Source organism: Heptranchias perlo, chromosome 32 (genome assembly GCF_035084215.1).
Source record: "Heptranchias perlo isolate sHepPer1 chromosome 32, sHepPer1.hap1, whole genome shotgun sequence".
Classification (NCBI taxonomy): domain Eukaryota; kingdom Metazoa; phylum Chordata; class Chondrichthyes; order Hexanchiformes; family Hexanchidae; genus Heptranchias; species Heptranchias perlo.
In genome coordinates, this window is record NC_090356.1 from 11,122,606 (window position 1) to 11,147,788 (window position 25,183).

Below are 25,183 nucleotides of genomic sequence, written 5' to 3' on the forward strand. Positions count from 1 at the left end.
TCAGCGTTGCACACTGATTGAAGCCATTTTCTCCCCACTTTACAGTATTTCAGCGTCTGTTATCTGCACCTGCGCTAACTCCTAAACCAAGATGGCGTCTGGCGCAAGTCATGCTGGAAACGTGTGTGCGCATCCAAGACGCCATCTTGGATGTCGGAGAGGCCTTGTAACGCCGAAACAACGGGCGCCACACGGCCCAATTTAGCACCCGCTGTCTCTTAAACTCTCATAAAGGTTGCCAGTACCTGTTATTTGCTGAAAATAACAGTCTGCTGTCTGCACGGAGTCTGAACGGAAACCAGACATCGCACATGTAAAACACAGATGCAGGTCCCGTCCCTATGTTTACAAACTGATGCGTTATGTTAAAACATTGAATAAAGGTTGCACACTACTAAATCCCACATCCTCCAATCTGCATGCCAAACCTCACCAATCTGCTGATTTGAGTTGGTACCAGGCCTGCAAGAGTGCGTGCACCAAGGTTCTCTGCTGATGCACTAAAGGCCTTGGTGCAAGAGATGGACAGAAGGAGGGACATCCTATATCCGCGGGGAGGGGGGGGGGTAGTGGGGGGTGGTGGGGGTTGGTGGCAAGACGCCCTGCAGACATATGCCCAAAAAGCAGTGGGAGGCAGCGGGGCACAAAGTCAATGTCAGGCACACAGCACCATGAACATGGATGCAGTGCAGGAAGAAGGTCAATGCTTTGACGCGAGTGGTCAAGGTGAGTGAGGTCAACTGTCAAGTGGCGTCTCCTACCAACTGCACCACTGGCTGCATCCACTGCTCCACACCCTACACACCAACAAACTCTTTCCATCAGTACTCAACTCGTCCTATCAGATGCTTCCTCTCACCCTTACACATTACCACTGTTGCAAGCTGCCCACCCACAACTCATAGGTCACACACACGGGCAGCTATTCAACCATGATAGGCATATCACCCAGTCATACGTCCCGCTTGCTTGCAGGAGAAGGTGGCGCATAATAGAGGCAGCAAGTGACAGTGGCATTTAGCCCCTCGTGACTGTTCCGCCATTCATTGAGATCATGGTGGACCTGAGACCTAACTCCATATACTCGCCTTAGCCCCATATCCCTTAATACTCTTGGTTTACAGAAATCTATCAATCTCAGCTTTAGAATTCACAACTGAGTTAGCATCAGCTGCAGTTTGCAGAAGAGCGTTCCAAACTTCTACCAACCTTTGCGTGTAGCAGCGTTTCCACCTTCACTCCTGCACATCCTGGCTCCAAATGTGAGGCTATGTCCCTGCATCCTAGTATACAAGTATAGGAGACTTCCAAAAATAGTTACAAATGTATCAGCAGCCAGAAGCAATAATCCAGCAACTAACCTGTAAATCCTGCATGGTCCCTTTAAATAGCGCTGGGAAGGTCCTCCAGGCACTCTAAGACACATTCAGATGGTCGTGATTAAGAATGTGCGTTGAGTTGAGCGTTAAGTTCCAAAATGGTGTCTATCACTTTAAATCAGTGTTGCACACTGATTGTATCCATTTTCTCCTTATTTTACATGCTTCTGGCATTCGGTATTTGTGCATGCGCTAATACCTATACCAAGATGGCGTCTGGTGCACGTCACGCTGGAAATGTGCGTGCGCAGCCAAGACACCATCTTGACACTTCGGGAGGCCAAAACAACAGGCGCTGGGCAGCCGAATTTCTTGCCCCAAGTGTCTTCGGTCTTTCCTCAGAGTTGAATGTCTCTCTTGTTTCTTGGTTATTGGAACTGGACACGCTACTTAAGGTGTCGTCTGACTAGAGCACTATAAGGTTTGTTCACTACCTCCTCTGACCTATGTTCTACTGTTTTGACTACAACCTATTGGCTTGATTGCTGCTCTGTGTTGGTTGGACATGTCTATTGTTGAGCCTACTAAGGCTCCTGGGTCTCTTTCAGCTTCATCCTGAGCTATTAAAAAACCAGGACCTTAAAATTAATGGACAGGTATGGATCTCTGCGCACGGATATAATTACCCATACACAGGGCTCGCTCTTCTGGCCAGGAGAATTCAAATCATAGGTAGACCTAAAGCAAGAATATAAACACAGCCTAAGTGAAATGTGCTGTCGTCTCGTGTCAGCTCTCATCCATTGCAATTGGCAGTAGCAGGTGAAGATTGCCCAACTGATATAAAATGCACCTGCCCTGTCACAGGAATTCATTCATTTATTTAGCTTGTTAAATCTGTCAATTGCGGACGAGTGTACACTGCATGTGAGAGGGGATTCAAATCCATTGGAGCTTATTCATTACTTACATTCTGGGAGATTCAAGTGTTAAGAACTAAAGTCTTGTATGTGCGTCAAGCACTCTATCTGAGGGCTTACCTTGACATTTCTTAATTGAACTGCAGTAATGATTCTGATTTCTGCAGCAATTTGACTTGTCGTGAATGGTAACAGCTCCATTGATTGATGTTTTCCATTCTCCTTTATATAATGTGACATATATTGATGAGGCTGACAAAAATAGCTTTGGCGCTGGCACAGTTCTGTCTCCATGGGGCTGAACGACGTGAGATTTAAAATATTCTGGCATACAATTGATGCTATGGAACATACACAATATCGAGCTGTATAAAGTGGAAAAGCACTCCTTGACTATGATAAATCATTGGATGATTAATCAGACAGTCTTATAAATAAGTATAATGATGCAGGATACTCTACACTTGTTAAATTGGGGTTACAAACAGCTCATTCTGGCGGGAATCAGTCTTGTCATGGGATGTGCGTTGGCTGTGGCTCGGTGGGTAGCACTCGCCTCTGAGTCAGAAGGTTGTGGGTTCAAGTCCCACTCCAGAGACTTGAGCACAAAATCTAGGCTGACACTCTAGTGTGGTACTGAGGGTGTGCTGCACTGTCAGAGGTGCCATTTTTTGGATGAAATTTCAAATCGCGGCCCCGTCCGATCTCTCGGGTGGACGCAAAAGATCCCATGGCACTATTTTGAAGAAATGCAAGGGAGTTCTCCCCCATGTCCTGGCCAATATTTATCCCTCAATCAACACCACTGAGAGCAGATTATCTGGTCATTATCACATTGCTGTTTGTGGGACCTTGCTGTGTGCAAATTGGCTGCCATGTTTCCTACATTACAATATTGACTACACGTCAAAATTACTTAATTGGCTCTAAAGTGCTTTGGGATGTCCTGAGGTTGTGAAAGGCACCATATAAAGGCAAGTCTTTCTTTTTATCTTTCTGTCAGTATTCCTCCAGACTTCTAGATGGTGCACTTTATGTTGGCAGAGCAATTCTGCATTTGGAAGGTCATAATTAATATTGCCTCATGTGCACCTCCTGCCAAACAGAGCAGCATTAGCTTCAGCCCACCCAGCCCCCATACAGATTAAGGATACTGCCCATGGAATAAGGTGGGCAAAATGTTAAGATAACACCTCATTTGAAAGATTCTTCACAAAAGCAACCTCACACAAGGAAGATATCATTCTCGCTTGGTATCTCTTAAGTATGGATGCTGATATTTGCCATAGGGTCAGTGATTGTGCCTCAGTCCCCAAAGACAATCTGTGGTAAAGTCAACTGATCATCACTTTCTCTTTGCTGTGAAGGACAGAAATGTAGTTTACATATATTTTTATTGAGGATTTGATGAAACTCTACTAGGTTCTGCTGATAACTCATTTTGGAATGTCCTTCCAACTAGTCCTCATTCATTTCTGCCTGGAATCCACTGAAAAAGTGCAATTGAGAGATTTGTAGTCCATGTGGGCCTGGGAGTGGATTGTGGCCTTGTGGAAAATGACTAATCTTATATGATAAAATATCCCAAAATAGTTAAGAAGTAACAGAAAATCAATAGAAAATAAAGCACAATGAAGAGGAAATAGGGAAGAAAAGGAGAAAGAACAGAAGTAAAACTTTTCCTAACCGTTTTTTAAATTACAATTGTAGCCGTGAAACTACTCCCCCTCAAAAAAAGGGAGAATCAATTTTCAGACCATGAGCAGCAACATGAGGACTGCAGCAATTTAATAGGCAGAGACCATAATGCTGTCTGCCACATCCCCCCTCACTTCCATAAAATACTCAATCAACAGACACCCAGCCCCAAAAGTTGATGGATCTGAAGCTGGTTCCTGCAACCTCCAGGGCATGACTTACTGTGATGTAAAGACGGTGACATTACATCCCTCCCCCTCCCTGCCCGGGTCAATTCAACCCTCTACTCCATGTGGTAGCAAATTCCACATTCTAACCACTCTTCTGAGGAATAAAGGGAGAAATTGTTGGCAGACTGGCTCAACATGAGAATCCAGGTAGAAAAAGAAAAAGGATTGGCTCTTGGGGTCCATTGGACAGGGGGCCACGAGCCCTCGTTAACACAACATGACAGGCTGAACAGTGTTGTCACAAAGTCTTTGGACCCCTCGAAAATACCAGCAATTCTAATGTTATTTCTCCAGCCTCAATTAACAGGATCATTCAACTTTGGTGGTAGTAAACATTATCTCTTGCCCAGCTTTGGTCTAAGATTGCTGCCACAGAGGCCTGATGACAGCCTGGTAATCTGATCTCTCTCCTGTACAGTCTTCTGCCTCAGCTGTCCTCCATCTACTGCTTCTCTGAGAATCAATCCATCGCTTGCACCGTCGTCCACAACTTCTGGTGTTGCTGACACGAGCGCTCGTTATGTATTGGGGTAATCTATCTAAACTGAGCACCCCCAGAGGATTGTAGCTGCCTTGTCTCAAACCTGTCAATGAGGGGCCATTTCCATATTGATTTGCCATCTGTTGTCCTCATTCTATCATCATTGCAGTCCCTTTATAAACAACATATCTCCCACAGCAGGACTTTTCAAAACAGAGAATTTTTCTTTAATCTTTCACCTTTATAGTTTAGAAGTTGTCAATGCATTTATCCTACAGGCAGAGTCACTGGGGTAGGTCTTGACTTTGTGCAATTGTGTAAAACCACTGATAGGGAGTCAGCAGCCCATTTTCAAAGGCTTTTGATAAGGTCCTACACAAGAGGTTAGTGTACAAAATTAAAGCACATGGGATTGGGGGGAATATGCTGGCATGGATTGAGAATTGGTTGACAGAGAGGAAACAGAGAGTAGGAATAAACGGGTCTTTTTCCGGGTGGCAGGCAGTGACTAGTGGGGTACCGCAGTGATCAGTGCTTGGGCCCTAGCTATTCACAATGCATATCAATGATTTGGATGAGGGAACTAAATGTAACATTTCCAAGTTTGCAGACGACACAAAGCTGGGGTGGAATGTGAGCTGTGAGGAGGATGCAAAGAGGCTCCAATGTGATTTAGACAAGTTGGGTGAGTGGGCAAGAACATGGCAGATGCAGTATAATGTGGATAAATGTGAGGTTATCCACTTTGGTTGTAAAAACAGAAAGGCAGAGTATTATCTGAATGGTGATAGATTGGGAAAAGGGGAGGTGTAACGACACCTGGGTGTCCTTGTACACCAGTCGCTGAAAGCGAGCATTCAGGTGCAGCAAGCAGTTAGGAAGGCGAATGGTATGTTGGCCTTCATTGCAAGAGGATTTGAGTACAGGAGCAGGGATGTCTTACTGCAGTTATACAGGGCCTTGGTGAGACCACATCTGGAGTATTGTGTGCCGTTTTGGACTCCTTATCTGAGGAAGGATGTCCTTGCCATGGAGGGAGTGCAACGAAGGTTTACCAGACTGATTCCTGGGATGGCAGGACTGACGTATGAGGAGAGATTGGGTCGACTAGGCCTATATTCACTCGAGTTTAGAAGAATGAGAGGTGATCTCATCGAAACATATAAAATTCTAACAGGACTGGACAGACAAGATGTAGGGAGGATGTTCCCAATGGCTGGCGAGTCCAGAACCAGGGGTCACAGTCTCAGGATACGGGGTATGCCATTTAGAACCGAGATGAGGAGAAATTTCTTCACTCAGAGGGTGGTGAACCTGTGGAATTCTCTACCACAGAAGGCAGTGGAGGCCAAGTCATTAGATGTATTCAAGAAGGAGATCGACATATATCTTAATGCTCAAGGGATCAAGGGATATGGGAAAAAAGTGGGAACAGGGTCCTGAGTTAGACAATGAGCCATGATCATTTTGAATGGCAGAGCAGGCCTGAAGGGCCAAATGGCCTACTCTTGCTCCTATTTTCTATGTTTCTATGTTTGCAGCTCTTCCATAAGAACATAAGAAATAGGAGCAGGCGTACAGCCCCTCGAGCCATTCAATAAGATCACGGCTGATCTTCTACCTCAACTCCACTTTCCCGCCCGATTCTCATATCCCTTGATTTCCTTAGAGTCCAAAAATCTATCTATCTCAGCCTTGAATATCCTCAACGACTCAGCGTCCACGGTCCTCTGGGATAGAGAATTCCAAAGATTCACAACCCTCTGAGCAAGAAATTCCTCCTCATCTCCCTGTAGACAGAGAGGAAAACGGGAAGTCGCTGAATGGTTAGGTACTGGGGCCACAGCAGGGACGGCCGCTTGGAACAGGATAGATATAGAAAGCATGTGGGAACATGATGAAGCCATGCAAAAGCAATTAAGGGGCATTGTGAAAGGGGAGGATAGGGTAGCGACGGGATCGTTGGATGAACAGCAACGAGTTTTAGTGTCTTTGAAGGAAATGGTTGACAACTTTTAGCAGACTCAGAAGAAAATTAATGAAATAATAAGTGACACAAAGACATCTAAGATTCAGATTTCCAAAGGGATCACGTGCAGCATGTACGGTGTGTTTATGCTGTCTCAGGTACAAAAGGGATTGGAAGATATTGAGCACAATCGTATCCCTTCTTTTATAACTGATGAACAGCTAAATAAATAGATTGTTGATAATGGAGGAAGCCATTGTAATATTAGGCACCTGGGATCTGTATACCCAGTGAAACACTCGTGTGGAGACAGGAAAGATGGGCAAGCTTTTGCTGTGACAGTTGCCATTCCACGCCTTTTACCCGATCAGAAGCCTTCAGAGGTCTTCAAGGTGGAGTTCGTAGGCGTCCTCGAAGGTAACGTACATAAGGAATTGGTCAACCATCCAAAGGTATTGACAAAGGATGGTGAAACCTGGGTAACACTAGATTTATCTTCCTGTACTCGGATCAAAGGCACATGGATGAGTCGGTGTGATGTCACCCAGAACAGTGTCCCAGCTTGTGGTTTCACCCTGGACGAGCACTCCCCTAATTGTACTGTTAGTATTTAAAGATGGAAATCAGGAAGGCAAGGCACGGATACGTGGGAAGAGGTCATTACTGTGTGACAACATCGGACTTGACTTACCGTCATGGGAAACAGGAGTGCCCTGTATTAACTCCATCGTTTTGCTTTACCCCTGAGTTACCTACAAGAGTTGTAAGTTCAGTCCTGATCCCAGTCAATGTTCACGATGCTACGGAAATTCAAGTGGAAATCAGTTTAAGGGAGAAAGCCCAGAAGGCGGTTATACAGTTTGGACATCTGATTCCACCACTTTCACTGAGTCTTAAAACTATACTTGACCAGACGGTTAACATATGAGCACCACCTAATTGATCAACAACAAGGAAATGAGACCGTAGAAATGGGATATTGGGCACCGAGGGGAACATAAATGATGGCAAACAGTATATAAAGAAGGACAGCACCCTTGGGCTAGAATTCTACATAAGAAACATAAGAAATAGTAGCAGGAGGAGGCCATACGGCCCCTCGAGCCTGCTCCACCATTCAATAAGATCATGGCTGATCGACCTTAACTCCACTTTCCCGCCCGATCCGTGGGTCCCTTGATCCCCATCCATCCCCGAATCCCTTGATTCCCTTAATGTCCAAATATCCATCGATCTCAGCCTTGAATGTACTCAACGACTGAGCATCCACAGCCCTCTGGGGGAGAGAATTCCAAAGATTCACAACCCTCTGAGTGAAGAAATTTTTCCTCATCTCGGTCCTAAATGGCCGACCCCTTATCCTGAGACTAGTTCTAGACTCTCCAGCTAGAGGAAACCCTGTCAAGCCCTGTGAATTCTCTCACAGGTTTTAATCCTCACTCAGTTTGTTCTCATTGTAATTGATACTACAATGCTTTGTATAGTCATGATATTTTCCAACACTTTCGCAGCCTTCCCGCCATCTGCCCACTGAATCCCAACTAACCTTAGTGAGGGCCAAGAGGACTGAAGCTCCCAATTTCCATGTTTGCACACTGGGCAACTTGGACAGATTTATAAGGTGCAGCAGCTGACAGGATCAGCTGATCAAGGCGGAAATGAGGAGTTCCTGAGAAAGAAGAGTCTGGAGATTGTGAATAGATTTCTGCAGCGAGAAACTGCTTTCCCAAGTGGGGTTTTTTTTGGCCATTTTGTCTACCGACACCTATAATTTTACCCCACTCCCCTCGCCCCCCCACCCCATCCCACCCCACCCACCCACAGTGAGGACTTCAGGACCAGGTATAATATTCCCTGCGGGCATGATCTTGTAAGACATTGGCCCAGATTTTGCTGTAGCAGGACATCTAATGACGCCCAACACAAGAAGGAGCAAAGAAGAGTCAGGCAGCATTTAATCTTCACGTGAAAATTATGTCCAGACCAGGGGGTGCTGCCGCTTCTGCTACAGCTTCTGGCAGGCCCTGGACGACGACCTGGTACTCACAGGGAACGTATAACAGGTGCATTGCCCATGGTTTCCAACAATGTACTCCTTGCGAGCACCTCTCTGCACTGGAAGCGTCGCAGCAATCAGCCCCCGTATTTAGAGAGCTGCTGCTGCATTATACAAATGACTGGAAATTTCCTCGGGGGGTTCTCCTGATTGACTTCAGCAGAAACCCCTTTTAGGATTGTGAACAAATCTTCAGCGCGAGTTACAACAGCCAATCAGGAGTATATTTAGTTGAATACAGCCCTCTAGTGGCCAGAGCTGGGATTGATACAAAAGAATTGAAAATTAATGTCCAATTATTAGACAAAAAGCAAAACAAAAACTGCAGCGGCTGGAAATCTGAAACAAAAGCAGAAAATTCTGGAAACGCTCAGCAGGCCAGGCAGCATCCGTGAGGAGAGCAGACGAATTAACGATTCAAGTGCAGACCATTTTTCAAAACAATTTTGAACAGTTTTGAGTGTTTCCAACAATGATTAAATATTGATTTGAATGAAACAGAACGAAATATATCGGTCCCAATGTTCTGCTCAGACTATCATGTGCTTCTATTGGCTCTTTGCAGACATTGTTTGTATGCATGTTGCATTTTGGACATCGACTAACCACATCTGCGATTTGTGCCAACGTACCAGGTCAGAACAGCTGATACCTCCAAATCATGGAATCTTACAGCACAGAAGGAGGCCATTCAGCCCATCATGCCTGTGCCGGCTCTTTGAAAGAGCTATTCAATTAGTCCCACACCCTGCTCTTTCCCCATAGCCCTGCAATTTTTTTTTCCGTTTCAAGTATTTATCCAATTCCCTTTTGAAAGTTACGATTGAATCTGCTTCCACCGCCCTTTCAGGCAGTGCATTCCAGATCATAACAACTCGCTGCATAAAAATATTTCTCCTCATCTCCCCCTCTGGTTATTTTGCCAATTATCTTAAATCTGCGTCCTCTGGTTACCGACCCTCCTGCCAGTGGAAACAGTTTCTCCTGATTTACACGATCAATACCCCTCATAATTTTAAACACCTCTATTAAATATCCCCTTAACCTTCTCTGCTCTAAGGAGAACAATCTAGTTCTCCTTAGTCTCTTCTCTAGTCTCAGCACATAGCTGAAGTCCCTCTGGGGGAAACACTCCCAGTTCAAATGGATGTGTTGCAGCCTGTGGCAGCTGCAAAGGTCCATTTTTGACAGGTTGTGGGGGAGACCCTCACTCATTGCAGGAGGCCGCTCTGTCACTTTGGACAAAGTTTGGCCTCCACCACCCTCCTCCTAACAATAAAATTCACCAACTTGCACACTTACCCCGGTGTCCAGACACATGTACCTACCTTGCGGACCCCCTCAGATGTACATCTTCCGGATGGGGGCCGCCGTAGCTGCAGTCATGACCTCCTCGGAGGGCGAACAGCATCACCAGCCTCGCTGGCCACGTCGTCCACCTCTGATACGTGGAGCTCCACAACACAGTGCTGTGACACATCCACCTGCACAGCAGGAGGGAGGGCAACCGCAGAGAGAGATGCATCGCAGAGGGCACTACCCTCACCACAGGGTCTACAAATCGAGGCTCAGCTTCCTGGACCTTTCTGAGCAGCAGTGCACACGGAGGCTCAGAGTCACTCGACATGTAGTCGTGGACATCTGCAGCCTCCTTCATGCCGAGCTGCTCCCGGCTGGCCCGAGCACCATCTTCTTACCTGTCGCTGTCAAAGTCACCACTGCCCTCAACAACTTCTCCTCTGCATCCTTCCAGGGTGCCACCGGGGACATCGCCGATGTCTCTCAGTCATCTGCACAAAAGAGCCCTGCAAATACACCTACACCCACTCTGCAGTGACACAATGGGTGGCATCAGTTGTGGGTCTTCATTGTGATCCTCAGGAAAGGGCATTATTGCACAAACCAGACAAGATTCGCAAATACGTGGCAGTAGTGGTGCCAATATAATATGTAATGTGAGTTGGTCAGAAATTAAATATAAGTAAAAACCATGACAAACCCTCAAATACCCTTGTGCATCCCCTTCATGCTCACGACACGTTTGCCTTACGCTTCCTACTGCACATATGTGATGCATGCCCTGTGGTTGCAGCACAGGTAGTGGCAGGTTGAGTGAGGCTGACTGTGAAACAGATGCATGAGAGGGTGAGTATGAGATAGAGCCATGAGATTGTATGAGGATGGGGTTGAGTGGTAGTGGCGGGATGAGTACTGGCGAGGTGAGTAAGTGCAGGTAAGATGAGGATGAGCTTTGAGTGGGTATGAAGGGTGATGTGACAGAGTAGTGTTGGCTGTGCAGAAGGAGATGTGGGGTGGGGGCGGTGATGTGGCAGATGGAGTGCAGGGGAATGAGTAAGTGTACTCACTTTGGCTGACCTACTTAAGTCATCGCAGCGCCTCCTGCATTGTATGCAGGTGCGCGATATGTTGGTGGTGCAGGTGACCTCCTCTGCCACCTCGAGCCAGGCCTTCTTGGTGGCAGAGGCAGGCCGCTTCCTCCTGCCCGCCGGGGGAAAGATCTCTGTCCTCCCTCTCCTCCTCACCCCATCCAATAAGAGCTGGAGTGAGGCACCATTAAACCTGGGAGCAGCCTTCCCCCTGGGCTGCTCCATGCTGTAATTTTTCCTATTTCTTGCAGCATCAGTCAGTGGAGGACTGCCCTTTAAATGGAGCTCCTCAAGCTGACAGACCTTGCTGTGCATGCGCAGCCCACCCGCTGCGCAGCTTAGCAGCAGGGAACCCAGAAGAACAGGTAAGTGGATCCAATCAGCCTGTGATTGCGTGCGGGGCAGACTGATTTCACCGGGCGCGTTACCCACGCGCCCAATCGACCCCCCGCCGCGAACCCGCCGCCATGGTAATATCGGGTCCAATACTCCAACTGAGGCCAAAGCAATGATTTATAAAGGTTTAGCATAACTTCCTTGCTTTTGTACTCTATGCCTCTATTTGTAAAGCCACAGATCCCATATGCTTTTTAACAGCCTTATCAACTTGTCCTGTCACCTTCAAAGGTTTGGGTTCTGTCCATGCACCCCTATTAAAATTGTACCAAAATGGATTATAGTAGCCTGGAGGAAGAGTATTGAAGGTAAGTAAAAGGTTTTAAAGTCTGTTTTTCAAGTTAGAACATATAAATTAGGTTAGATTTGGTGGTGCAAGTAAAGGACAATAGAAAGAAAATAAAGTAAAATTGAAGTTAATATATGAAAACAAGACAATAGAGCACGGTAAGAAAAAAAGAAAAGGGGGAAATGGTGTTGGTAACAAGAAAAATGTTTCTATTTTTTTACCAACATTAATATAGGTGCTTATTTTAGGGTCAATATTATAGTCATAAAACTGCTTGTGATTTCACAGTTTTGTCACAGGTGAAAAATAAAAAATTGGTTTGTCCACAATTTCCTTTGGTTTCTTTGGTGATATACATCTTCAGTGATAATGCTCAACTATTGCAAAGGGTTTGGAGTACAAGAGTAAGGAAGTCTTGCTGCAATTGTACAGGGCTTTGGTGATACTACTCCTGGAGCACTGTGTGCAGTTTTGGTCTCCTTATCTAAGGAAGGATAGACTTGCCTTAGAGGTGGTTCAATGAAGGTTCACTTGATCGATTCCTGGGATGAGAGGGTTGCCCTATGAGGAGAGATTACGTAGAATGGACCTATATTCTCTGGAGTTCAGAAGAATGAGAGGTTATCTCATTGAAATATATAAGATTCTGAGGGGGTTTGACAGGGTAGATGCTGAGATGTTGTTTCCCATAGCTGGGGAGTCTAGAACTAGGGGGCATAGTCTCAGGACATTTAAGACTGAGATGAGGAGGAATTTCTTCATTCAGAGGGCTGTGAATCTTTATAATTCTCTACCCCAGAGGGCTGTGGATGCTGAGTCATTGAGTATATTCAAGGCTGAGATGGATAGATTTTTGGATTCTAGGGGAATCAAGGGAAATGGGGATCGGGCGGGAAAGTGGAGTTGAGGCCAAAGGTCAGCCATGATCTTATTGAATGGTGGAGCAGGCTCGAGGGGCCGTATAGCCTACTCCTGCTCCTATTTCTTATGCTTTTATGTTCTTAATTCCTATGATTGATAAATAGTGTGACCTTAGGTAAAAACACACAAGGATTTCCATACGTAGGATGTTATTCTACAGGTATAATGGCATCTGGAATCAGCTATGTTGGATGGGTTGACCTATTTGTCCAAGTGTCCAAGTTTCCAACACCTGTTTCTGATGTGAGAAATAGATTGCTGAAGCTTTTGAAAAAACACTGATTAAGCTCTTTAACCAGCAAAGGAGGATTAACCCAATTAAGTGAGCCACAATGCAGTTTTTACATACCTAATCATGCAGACCTGTTGTTCAGCACAGAGCTGGTACTCGTGGGATGAAGAACTTTATGTGACTTGGACTCAAATTTTGTCTGAATACGCTCCGGTTAAGCACCTCAGGAAGTTTTTACTACGTTAAAGGCACTATATAAATGCAAGGTGTTGTTGTTTGAAAAACTGTGCGAGAGTAAAGCAACAATGAAGTCTAATCTAAATACAGGCAGGTTTTCTATCTTGACACATTGGTTGAACTTTCTGAAAAACTCTTCCAACGTATAGTCTTGAATATGGAAGAGGTACGTCTTCTGAAAGTTCAACCAATGTGTTGGAACGCTGCACTGATTGATACCAGGTCACACATACTCACCTGTCACAATTGTCGAGCACTGACAGAAAGCATTCCACAGACTTGCATGTGGCAGTTACAGGATACAATAAATAATCAGCCATTGCTAAGCCTGTCTTTTGTCAAACCAATAACCATTCCCATTACGTAAACTTACTGTTGTCCGACGACTAAACAGAAGTACACGTAACAGAGGGAAAACAAACCATGTATTTCTTCTCTATGCGAGTACATGCCTGTGCTGATGCTTACTGTGCTCCCATTCTGCTACCTGTAAAACTGGTGGAAAGTGGCTCCTCCCAATTGTGTACCTCCCCTGTTCATGGGGAAAGGGGAGGAATCATCAGCAATCCCTGGTGATGGAGTGGCAGGATGAGCAATGTCTGGAACAATTGCTGCAGATGATTCCTTGGCTACCAGTTGGGAACCAGATGAAATTTGGCTGTAGCTACACAATCCAATGCACTGCCTCTGTAGTGACCTCCTCTGCCCACAGGCAGCGGGCATCTCCTCAACCCACTGAACTAAGTAAAGAACAATATACTTCTGTATGTTGAGCAAAAGCTTCTCTTCGAGTTGATTCTATTGCTTTTCAAAGTCTATCCACCTGACCACAGGCCTTCTTGGATAGTAGACTCCATGTCAGGCTTAGCCTCAATCAGAGCATAGTGGAGCAATACCATTAGGCTGCTCAGTCCTTGGGTCAACGTGTCTATGATAGATACTCATCTCTGAGATGTGGATATTCATCTGAGACATTGAGGTATTCACCTCTGGAAAGGATGCTTTCATTTTGCCAGCCTCTTGACCATTATAATGTGCACGATGGCCAGAACATTGCTTTTATGGCCTACATCCCCATTGTAAAGGGAGATTGACTGAACTTATACCTCCCACTCCCTTTGTTTGGGTTTGGGGCCTAGGATATCTGCAACCTTTTATTTGTCCCTGCAAACTACCTTCAGCTAACAGAGGCTCTGCTTCCTCCATGAGTGTTTCTGTGCTGGTGACTCAGTAGGCAGTGGAGGTACTGGCACAATAGTGGTGGCTGTGTGCATGCATTTTGGTGTGATATGTGATGTAGTTGTGCAATGAAATCCAAATGTTTCTGTAGAGATTAGATAGTATTAATATATATTATATATTAATAGATATGAGATATTATTATTATTTACTCGAGTGTAAATGTTGCAAGGTGAATAATATCCATAAAGCAGCTGAACTTTTATCATGCATTATAATACTTATCCAGTAAGGTACATAGGAAACAATAGGAGGGAAGACACTAACCAGAGGAATTGACAGATGCATCTATTTCAGCTTCTGTTGTTCCTTTCAGACTTCCCCAGGTCAAATAATTCCACAATAGTATCTTTGATCAGTATCAACACTCTGATTTCCTGTGTCCCACTATCCATGGTTGTGTGTGCCTGTCAATTAAAGCTGGCTTTTGTTTGGCTTTCTTCATAACATCAAGGAATCTCTTCCTCACCTCCTGACACATTCTTAAGGCGGTGGACACAGTGTTGACCCAGCTGGTGATCTCCATCCAGGCTTGCTTTCTTGTATGTGGATTGTGGAGAGCGGGAAGGAGTGTGCAGCAGAGTCAGATATTTCTGACTTCACGGCTTGTACTTTATACACAGTCAAATTTACCACTATGTCAGTGAACCATGCCTCTCCAGCAATTTTTCCATGATGGTACCAAAGTTTTTGATAAGCAGGTCTGTAGTGGCCATCATTTGTTTTTTTTTATAGGGTCTAAGTAGTTCATTCCTTGTTTGTCAAGTTGTTAACCTGCAATAATCTCTCTCCACCATGATTGGTTCAAACTATTTGCTACACTGTGAGGAAGGTCAGTATTCCCACATATTTGTGAATTCATCATGTTTGACACAAAAAAGATTTGTCACAGGCTTAATTTTTTTTTTTACAAATGGAAACTCACCACCCAAAAGAAATTTTAACACCCAAATAACTGAGCCCTAAACTTGTTAAAGATTATTATGAGGTTTCATCCACAAAGTTTTAACGGATCATTTTCTATCTTTGCTTTTATGGTGGAAATTTTACCAACACAAACTGGAAATTGAGGCATGAATTGCACATAATTTTCCAACCACTAATTTAAATGTTTTGAAAATTGAGTGCCTTCATTTCCAATATTCCAATGGAAAAGGTTCCCCACTGTTGTAATGTTGGAAATGGAGCAGCCAATTTGCGCACAGCGTGCTCCCACAAACAGCAAGGCCTAGGGAGAATGGAAAATTACTAAGAGAAACGGGATGAGCTCAGCCAAACAATGTAATGAACGTTAGCCTTGAGAAGTACAGATAAGAATTGGGGTCCTTACTTCCCACGGCTTGTGCTTCATGGAAACTAAGGACCCCAATTCTTATCTGTACTTCTCAAGGCTAATGTTCCTTACATTGTTTGGCTGAGCTCATCCCTTTTCTCTTAGTGATTTTCCATTCTCCCTGGGCCTTGCTGTTTGTGCAAGCTTGCTGTGTACAAATTAGCTGCTGCGTTTCCCACAGTAGAACAGTGACTACACTTTAAAAGTGCTTCATTAGCTGTAAAGTGCTTTGGGACATTGTGAGGTTGTGAAAAGCCCTAGAGAAATGCATCTTTCTTTTTTAATTGTGTTAGTTTACTACAAACTTACTTTGTTACCTTGATCAAGTTTCAGCCATGATCTCATTAAATGGCGGAGCAGGCAAGAAGGGCTAAATGGCCTACTCCTGCTCCTATCTCTTATGGTCTTGTGATCTTCATTGTTCATTCTAAATTGAGGTTACAATGTATTTAACCATAGTCTGTCACCTCTGCTTCTACTTCTGCTTTATTGGGCATTTCTTCCTTTTCTAACCGGCTTGCTCTGTGTCAGGATAAAACAGTTATGTGTACGTGTCTAGCTGAGTTCCGCTGATAGATTCCTTATGCTACCTACCCCATCGTGCTCCCTGCTCATGCCAGGCCATTTAATATGTCTTGATACACTACGATATGCCCTTACAGGATTATGGTATTGACCCTGTCCTTGTAATTTAGGACATAGCCTGTGTCACTGGCCGTGGCTCGTTGTGAATCCCGCTACACCACACTGCCACTGGACGAGCAAGGATCCTGGAATTTCAGCCCTTAGTTTCCTTCTCTGCTAATTGCCTCGTATCTTCCAATGCAGGGGCATGCTAGAAAGATTAGAGTTTTGATGGGTGTGAGTGGAAAAATCCATGACACAGATACAGATATTCCGAAATCTTCCTCACCAATTGCTACATTTCCTAAGAAAATATTTTTCTCGTTGTAAGTGTCAAAAGTCATCAGTTACTCCAAGCTGGAAACTTTTGACATGCTATGTGGACTTGTTGGCTGACTGCCAAATGTCTTCATGTCTGACACTACTCCAACCCATTGCCGTAAGGTTATACAGAGCTGGACATGGAGTGTAAACAACCTGAGAAATAAGCTCATTTGAAAATGAACTGAATTTTAGAAAACTAAAAGCAAAACCACATCTGGATCAAAGGAGTAAAGAACAAGGCAGGTATGGAGTTAGAAGCATGGGAAGTGTATCATCTTTAGTCTTTAAAAGCCATTTGTTGTTACTACACTTGTAGGAGTCTTAACAATAGAACCCAGAACACTATGAATATAAGCTTACACAGCTCCTGTCTTACCCAACCTCATGTCTGCCTAAAGTCACAAGTTACAGCTGTGTATATTTATATAATCCCACTCTCAATGCTGAAGCAGAAACAGTGATGGAAGCAGAAGCCATAATCGTTTTTAAAAGAGAAGCAGATAAATCTTCGAAAAAGAAAAAAAATTAAAAGGGTATGGGGAAAGGGCAGGGGAATGGGCCAAATGGCTTACTTTTATGGCTGGGAAATTCTTTGATGCAGTCAGATTAATTTAATAGTCTTATTTTTCTCCTATCTTTGCTCTCAATTAACGGTGGTGATGGTGGGGAGGGTTGTATTTAAAATGGTTGCAATATTAAATTATTCTTGAATTTGCTGCCATTTCGGATTAACTCACTGAAAATCTAGCATAGTCTGTGCATAGTTAATTTATCATCTATTATCTGGAAAATATTTGCAATGGGAGCACTGATTGTGACATTAAACAAGATTAAAATTTAACTTTTCTTGCTGCAGTATGTTGACTGAATTTGGTGCTGTGTTTGCATAAATAGTTTAAAGTGTTTATCCTAAATTGCATCTGTCAGACTTCGGAGGTGTTTGCTACAAGAATTGTCAATCATCGGCTTATTGACTTATTGCTGATTTTTATTTTTCATCATTGGTATTTATTGCTTTTATAACATTCAAGATTACTTTTAAAAGTAAGATTGACACTGTCAAGGTTACAACAGCCCTGAAAATCCAAGGGCCTCCAATCCTGGCCCTTAAGCCCAGATTGTAGCCGCTGGGATCCTTCCCCACTGGCCAGATGGACTTTATGGGATCAGGGGCCAGTTTCCTGTTTAGCATGCCAGTGGCGGCACTAGGGGTACATCCAGGGTGCCTGTCATGTCTAAGGGCACGGAAGATCCAGTGGAAGAGTGCTGGGTTGTGGGGGAGGGTGGGGGGTGTACCTGCTGGGTCCCTCCCCCCCAGATTGAAGTTGTATGTGCCAATGCACCACTGCTTTAAAGACTATTGCCAACTTCTCAGGGGCCCATGCCTTGATCCCGGCCTGGACCCCAAATGGTCCCCATATTCATTGGTGGTCAGAGAGGGAGGTCTGGCCTGACCAGGGGTATCTCTGTTGACTATAGGCCAGGTCCTTTTGAGGCCCCAGGATGCGGGAACTCTCAGTGCTAGCTTGCCGTCACAATTTCACAAAGGCAATGTAAAGGATACTACATTTGGCCTCAGTGCCCCTAGGTTATGGAGGAGGAAAGCAGCCAAGATTTCTCCTTCTGATCATATCCAACAAACCCTGTGGGTGATGATGTGAGAACAAGAACACACTTGGCTTTGATATCTCCTGCAGCCAAACAGCTGAAACTGAGGCCCTGGATTTCTGCGGGGTTCTTCCAATCTCTTCCCATAATTTTGGCAGGAAATCAGCAGAAACCTGGGAGAAATAGCAGAAATGCCTATTTCCATTTAGGTTGCTACTCTAGGGGTTCTGCTCATCTCCTACCAGAATACCCCTACAGAAATTCTACATGTGGATTTATAGGCTGACACATGAAGGATAGCCATTTGATTGTTAAAAATATTCGCTGTGCTAGTGCTCTTTATTCCTGTCTACTCCACTGTAATGTGGAAGATTGCAGCAGGCATCCATTAATGTTGCAGTCAAGTACACTCAGGTACCTTACTTGACTTCAGAACGGTCAGGCCAGACTCCCTGACTTTCACTTGAGGGATGCTTAAAAAATGTTTTGAAAATCTTGCAAAGGAGTGTTTTTTGTAGAATCAGAAAAAGACAACTAGATCACACGATGATAGCTGTGAGTTCAACATAGCTTAAAGAGCAAAGGACAGATTCCTGACTAACTCTTTTTCTGATGATTTTACCATGCATTCATTAACTTTCTTCAGATCGCACAACTTCCATTCTTTCTGCGATGCAATGGCTGAATCATTATATCATGATCTCCTCTATGCCCTTCAATGGCACAATCAATATCCTGTTTTTTCAGTTCTTCACGCACACAATTCCTTCACGTTTTCTTTAAGACGACCCAACAGATGTCGCCACTTATCTTGGTTGCCTCACCCTTTCATCTCTTTTCAACCATTGACATTTCTGGCCTAATTATATCCACTGACGTCAAATGGAACTCTCACATTTCTACCATTGCTAAAACTGCCTGCAAGAAGCTTGTCCACCTCCTTCATGCTAGTTGTTAATTGTATCGATGAGATTTATATCAATTAACACCAGTTTTTTTTTCTTCTTCTTCTCAACAACTCTTAACAATCAATGAAGTCCAAGACTTAAGTGATACTTTCATATCTGGGGAGGCTCTTCTCGCACCCGTCTCCCACTCCCGGAGAGGTTACAAGTAAAAGCTTGTCACTTCATAGCCGATTCTTCTCTCGCCTCTCGCCTCCAACTTCTTGCTCTCCATCGCAACCATTCCTGTCTCGCTTTATTTTACCATACTGCCATAGTCAATGCTCTTCCGAAATGTCCTTTCTTTTTCTTTCTTAATCTGCAAATAAGCCTTTACTACATGCTGTTCACCTCCCTGTACACTAATTGTTGAAATTAAGGCTCATTGCAGAGTATCCTAATATCATTCACTATTTCCCATGACCACAAAGCTGAAATGTAATTGAATTAAATTTGCTGGAATGCTTCTCATCCTGCCATACTGGTTCTCCTCCACCATCGCCAGGCCACAGATCTGTTCTTATGCAATGTCCAATTGAATGACCAATCCAATCTAATATTTATGCTACATGCAGCACACAAAAAATATCTAACACATACTTTAGATGCTGTATGCGACAGTGCACCTTGACAGCAATCCAAAGTGCTTTCAGTGATGGATAGTGTGCATTCGTGGTTCTATTGATGTTCACCTCGTGTTTGCGGTCGCAGAAAGGAATGATGAGCGAAGGCTTCAACATAAAACCATTGGCCACAAACGACAGCCTTGCAGTTGGTTTTGTTTCTTTCAAAAAAAATAAGCACAATAGATTGTCTAAAGGTCAAGGAGTCACCTGCACATCCCCAAGTATGGAAGGTGCCGTGCATAGACCCTATGCTTTGCAGTCAACAGTATGTCCTGTACCACACACTAACTACATATGAAAGTAATGAAATTCCTTCCTGTCACTGCTGGATAACAATGTCTGTATCTACATATGGGTGAAGTTAACTGCTCCCAGTAAGCTGGGAAATCTAATAATGCCACAGAATCTTTGCTGTGTGGCTTGCTGTTTCTTTCCAGGTTTTGGAAAGCAGACCGATGAACTGACCTAAATATGCCAGGTGTATTTGGGTCAGTATATCTATACTGTACACAGATAGATGTAGTGTGAGGCCAGTGAAATTTCTCCCAAGTGCCTGGGAAGACGTGGTCACAGAACTGTAAGTGCAGCTGTCACTTTAGCAACTTCAAGCAGAGCAATTGGCATCACAGATGCTGACTCCGAAATCGTAACCAGCACGTGGTCTATAATCCTTGTGCTGTTGTCTTCCAACCAAAGTAAGGCAATTAATCCTTAGCCCTAATGCCCCGCAGTCTGGAATCTTTCTCCTCTGAATTACTCTTCCCCCTCTTTGATTGTCTGGCTTTTGCTGAATGCCTCCTACCAAAAAAAAGTCAAAGGGCCATAATTGGCTGTAGCAGGGCATCTGCTGCTAATTAGGTTTGCCCTTGCATGTTTAGGTCTTTAAATTTTTTGCATGGCAAGTTGCTGAAAGTGCGAGGTAATAATGTCACAGCGAGGGAAACAGGGCATCTGGGACCTGAGTGAATAGGGCAACCAAAGGGTACCTCCTTAACCAATCAGATTGAAATTAACAGCGCAAGGATTGAGAAGGAAGTATGAATTAGAGGGGGTGAATTCAATACCAAATCAGATACGGAATAAAATAAAGAGAGGGAAAGACAGATTAGATTAAGAGAGAAAAAAGCAACACAAAGAAAAAGTAAAAAAAAATTTAAATTAGAAATTTTACATCATTAAAATCTCCGACAACAATTAAAACCTGAAGGAATGAGACTCCACACATGTAATAGTTCATTTTCAGTGCGAGAGAGGTTGAGTCACAGTAATTAATACTTATCACGTCATTGATAGGATACTTAGACTGAAATGGACAGGACTTAACTTTCTGTGACGACTTTAGTTCATATCTACCACACAAATACTGCAACTTCACGCCATTCAATGCATTTCAATGGTGAGCCAGGCAGCGAGATGCTGTTTTCTCAAAGTTAACGGCGGAGCGGCACATTTCAGACGGCAACTTTTGGATATCCGCATTTAACCGCGCATCTGCCCCTTGCCTGAACTTACTTTGCCATTTGCGCATAAATAACAACATGCGCCATTAGCCTCACCGTTATTTTGACAGAAAATTCTGGCCCATTATTCTCAATCGCCGTTCCAAGTACCTTGTTGTTGTAAGACATGTTGATGAAGTGCACTGAGTTCTCTCATAGGCACAATCAAATCTACTTTAAACTGGATCATGGAGTACAAAGTCTAAATAAATCAGGAAATATCAGTTTTTCTAACTCACGCACAACCTCCCCTATTGCAACTGGCTAAATTGGTGCTTTCATTCCACATCCAATAATCCTCCACTGTTACACTGTTCCACTAAACTGGAAAATGCAGTAATTCAATTAAAAATAGCATTAACACCAAGTATTCATACCGCTTTTATCAATAATCAGACAGTAGTATCACACACATTGGAAAATAGGCCTTGTTGTACTTATTCAAAATCAAACCACAGAAGGGACTGCATTACTGTGTTTTCAAATGATAGAATAAAATCCTTCTATATCTTGTTGAGCTATGTCTTGTTTGGCCATTGCTCACATTGCCTATATTGTACTGCCACCTATGGATTTATTGCTTTTATGTATTTGCACCATACGTTTAGAGAAAATGCTGCAATTATTGTAAGGAATGAATGAACTTTCCACTCCTGGGACTTCCTCAAAGCAATTAGCACACCATTAACTCATCAATGGGGCTCATTAGTTAGGATCAATAACATGATCTGTCTATCATTACAAAACAGTTAGAAGACAATGAGCAGAATCTCTGAATCCTCCAAATATCAAAGAATTCCTGACGGCAATGGTTAATCGGGAGAGCAGTTAGGATCAGGTTAGCATTAATTGAATTTAAAACTGTGCATCATCTGTGTGTTTTCGCAACTAGACTATTCTAGAAAACACAAAATCAATAATTAATATGTTTACTTCAGGTACATCAAATGATTAAAGGCATGGGAAATTATACAAATGATTTTCAAGACTTTACTGAATAGTAATAGGAAGCATATTGTATACATGGACTTTGTGACTATTGCTGTTATGTTATTTTTATTAATGATAAACTTTTTAAAAAATTAACACGTACACGAATGAGAAGATTCCAAGGACATGCTGTTTACCTCACCCAGAAGATTGAAGTGTTTGGCTGTCATGTTTTCTGGCTAACTCTTTTTGGAGGCCCAATTTTTTTGCCAATTATTTAGTATTCTTAATTTAGATACACATTTTAAGTTATTGATATATTGCCTACTATTCAGAAATATTCACACATGCTGTTGGGGTCTAAGGAGTTTAGCCACACTGGATGAATGAAGTCGGTCTGTTATTCAGTTATCTTCTCTGGGTCAGGTTGGCTCAGTAATGAGCACTCTCATTTCTGTGTCACAAGATCAGGGTTTGAAGACTCACTTCAGGACGAGAACCTAATCTTGGCTGCTGTTTCAGTGCAATACTGAGGGAGTGCTGCATTGTCAGAGCTGCTGTCCTTCAGGTAAGATGTGAAATCAAGGCCTACTTTCCTATTCAAAGAAGAGCATAGAGGTGTCATGGCCAACATTTTTTCCTTAAGCAATACCACCAAAAAACAGATTAACTAGTTATCATCTCATTTATTGTTTTCAGGATCTTGCTGTGTGCAAATTGGCTGCTGAGTATGCCCACATTACAATAGTGACACTTCAAAAGTAACTCATTGCATGGAAAGCATTTTTGGATGTTCTGAGGATGTGATAAGGCACCTGGGAGCTTTCCTTTCCTTCCCAGCATGGAAATAAGACTTTTGGTTCAAGTTCCAGATTAGCACATGAATCTGGTCACAGATAGATTGTGCTGTTTCAAATCAGATTGGACACTTCTTTGGTTCCTAATATTCTGATGGATTGAAATAAATGAGTAAACTGTTTTATTAAATAACACATTAAGGGATTTTACATGAGCGTATTAATGTATTGTTATTGGTATCTCTTTGAAATAAAGAAGTCATTAAAACAAAAGCAAGGTGGAGGTTGGGTACTCTAAGTATCCTAACACTCCAATTATAGATCCAACTACATATTGAACCTTCCTTATGCTTTTTGACTTCATTACCCCACCTGGCAGATTATTCCGAACATTTATCATGCTTGAATATAGAAGTTAAAAAAGAAAGTCCCGAATTTGGATTGGACCATTCTACTTTGTCGTAGAATCCAATGTGGGGAGGGGGGTCATGAAGATAGCCGCACGCATTTTTAAAAATATAAATACATACTTTCCAGATACATTTTAGTACAGCAAAGAGAGTCCAGTTTGAAAGAAGGCTTTTCAAATTCGTCCTTCCAGAATAACATCCCTATTATCCTCACATTACAGTTTTTTAACATTCACTTGAAGAAACTTTCTGGACCTCAGTTAGAGACAAGGAAGGCAAGACCAGGTTGATAGATGGAGTTCGCCAGCACCCAGACTGCAAAAGCTCCACATTTAAACTGTTTGGAATACCTGAACCCCACCAAAGAGGTATGTTTTGTTGTTTGTTGACTGGACTAAAGTTTTTGTATTTATACCTGCAAACTGCAGCAAATTGTCCAACATGGTTTGCAGTGAGTTGACTCCCGTTAGTACCTAGAAATGAAGTCTAGGTTTCACTAAATGCTGGACTTGAGTTTTTGTGGGGTTAATTTTAACCTAACCCGCCCAGAGGGAAACTAACAGGATTGGATCGGCCGCCGATTTTACTTTCTGTTGAAGTCAATGGGGCGGGGTGAAAAATGGCCAATCCGATTCGGTCAGTTTCACCCGCGGGCGGGTCAGGTTAATATGTCATTTTGTCAGATGAAAGGGGATGGAATCTGTTTATGCTCTGAAAAGAAATCAAATCACTTCAAATTTAAATCACACTTTCTGTCCAAGGTCAAGGGAACAACTGAAACAGGCAATTAATTCCCTAATCAGGGAACTACTCAGAACCTTTGACAAAATGAGTGCGAGCACTGTTTCATGCAGTCCGTGGACTGCAATGCAGATTGGTACCAGACAATATTAATTACTGGACTTGATGACAAGGGGTAAATTTCTGTTTTATTGGCAAGTACATTGTCTGACCAGTTGTCACATCTCAAGCTACTGTGCTATGGTAAACTAAGTAAAAACCATTCTTTGTACAGGTTTTCCAGAAACATGAGCTGTTTTATCGTTCCTGTGAGTTGGGCAAATATAATGAGAATAAACCACTAGTGCCAGTGATTATTTTCCTTTCCAGGCTTTGCCTAACTCTCTCCAACCTGTCTGGGTGAGCTGCCAGCCAGGCTGCAATTTGGAGATTCTGCCCTTCTGATACAAGTGACAGGCTCCGCCCCTCTCGCCATCTATGACGCATTCGGCTGTGGTGACGTAAGCCAACGCCCCCGTCCCGCCCCCGAGCCGCCCTCGGCGACGTCACAAGCCGGTGGCTGCGCGTGCGCGGTCGCGATCGCGTCGTCTCCTCCTCCTCCCTCCTCCTCCTCTCCATCGGTCAGCGGGTGGCTGTCACGTTTAAGCTGCCCTGCTGATTAAATCGGTGGAGTCGGCGGCGGCGCCTGTCGGGTCCGCGCACCATGCCAGTCTGAGGGATGGCACAGAGGGAGACCATACTGCACCTCTTCGCAGGAGGGTAAGTGACCCGTCTCTTCCGAACCCGTCATTTATCAGTTGTTGGGGGAGGGGGTTATTTTTTTTATTCCGTTTTTAATCCGTTGGAGGAGGAGGGGGGCCTTGAGGCCGGTCTGGTTCCCCCCCCCCCCCCACTCCGGTGCCGTCGGTTACCGCTGAGCTGAGGGGCAGTGTGATGTAAGGGAATATTCTCGAAGGTAGGCACGTACGTTACC

At 43.7% G+C, this 25,183-nt stretch overlaps 1 protein-coding gene and 1 long non-coding RNA gene across 2 annotated transcripts in view; one reads left to right on the plus strand and one right to left on the minus strand.

Annotated features, from left to right (window-relative positions):
* LOC137301006 (uncharacterized) overlaps positions 1-25,183 on the minus strand; it is an 86,766-nt gene that overhangs the window by 38,282 nt on the left and 23,301 nt on the right. The window lies entirely within an intron of this gene.
* The window catches only part of slc25a33 (solute carrier family 25 member 33), a 40,573-nt gene continuing 40,089 nt past the window's right edge, over positions 24,700-25,183 (plus strand). The window contains exon 1 of the mRNA XM_067970336.1: positions 24,700-24,969. Within this exon, the coding sequence (XP_067826437.1) occupies positions 24,929-24,969 (41 nt within the window). The 5' untranslated portion in view covers positions 24,700-24,928. The remainder of the gene's footprint in view (positions 24,970-25,183) is intronic.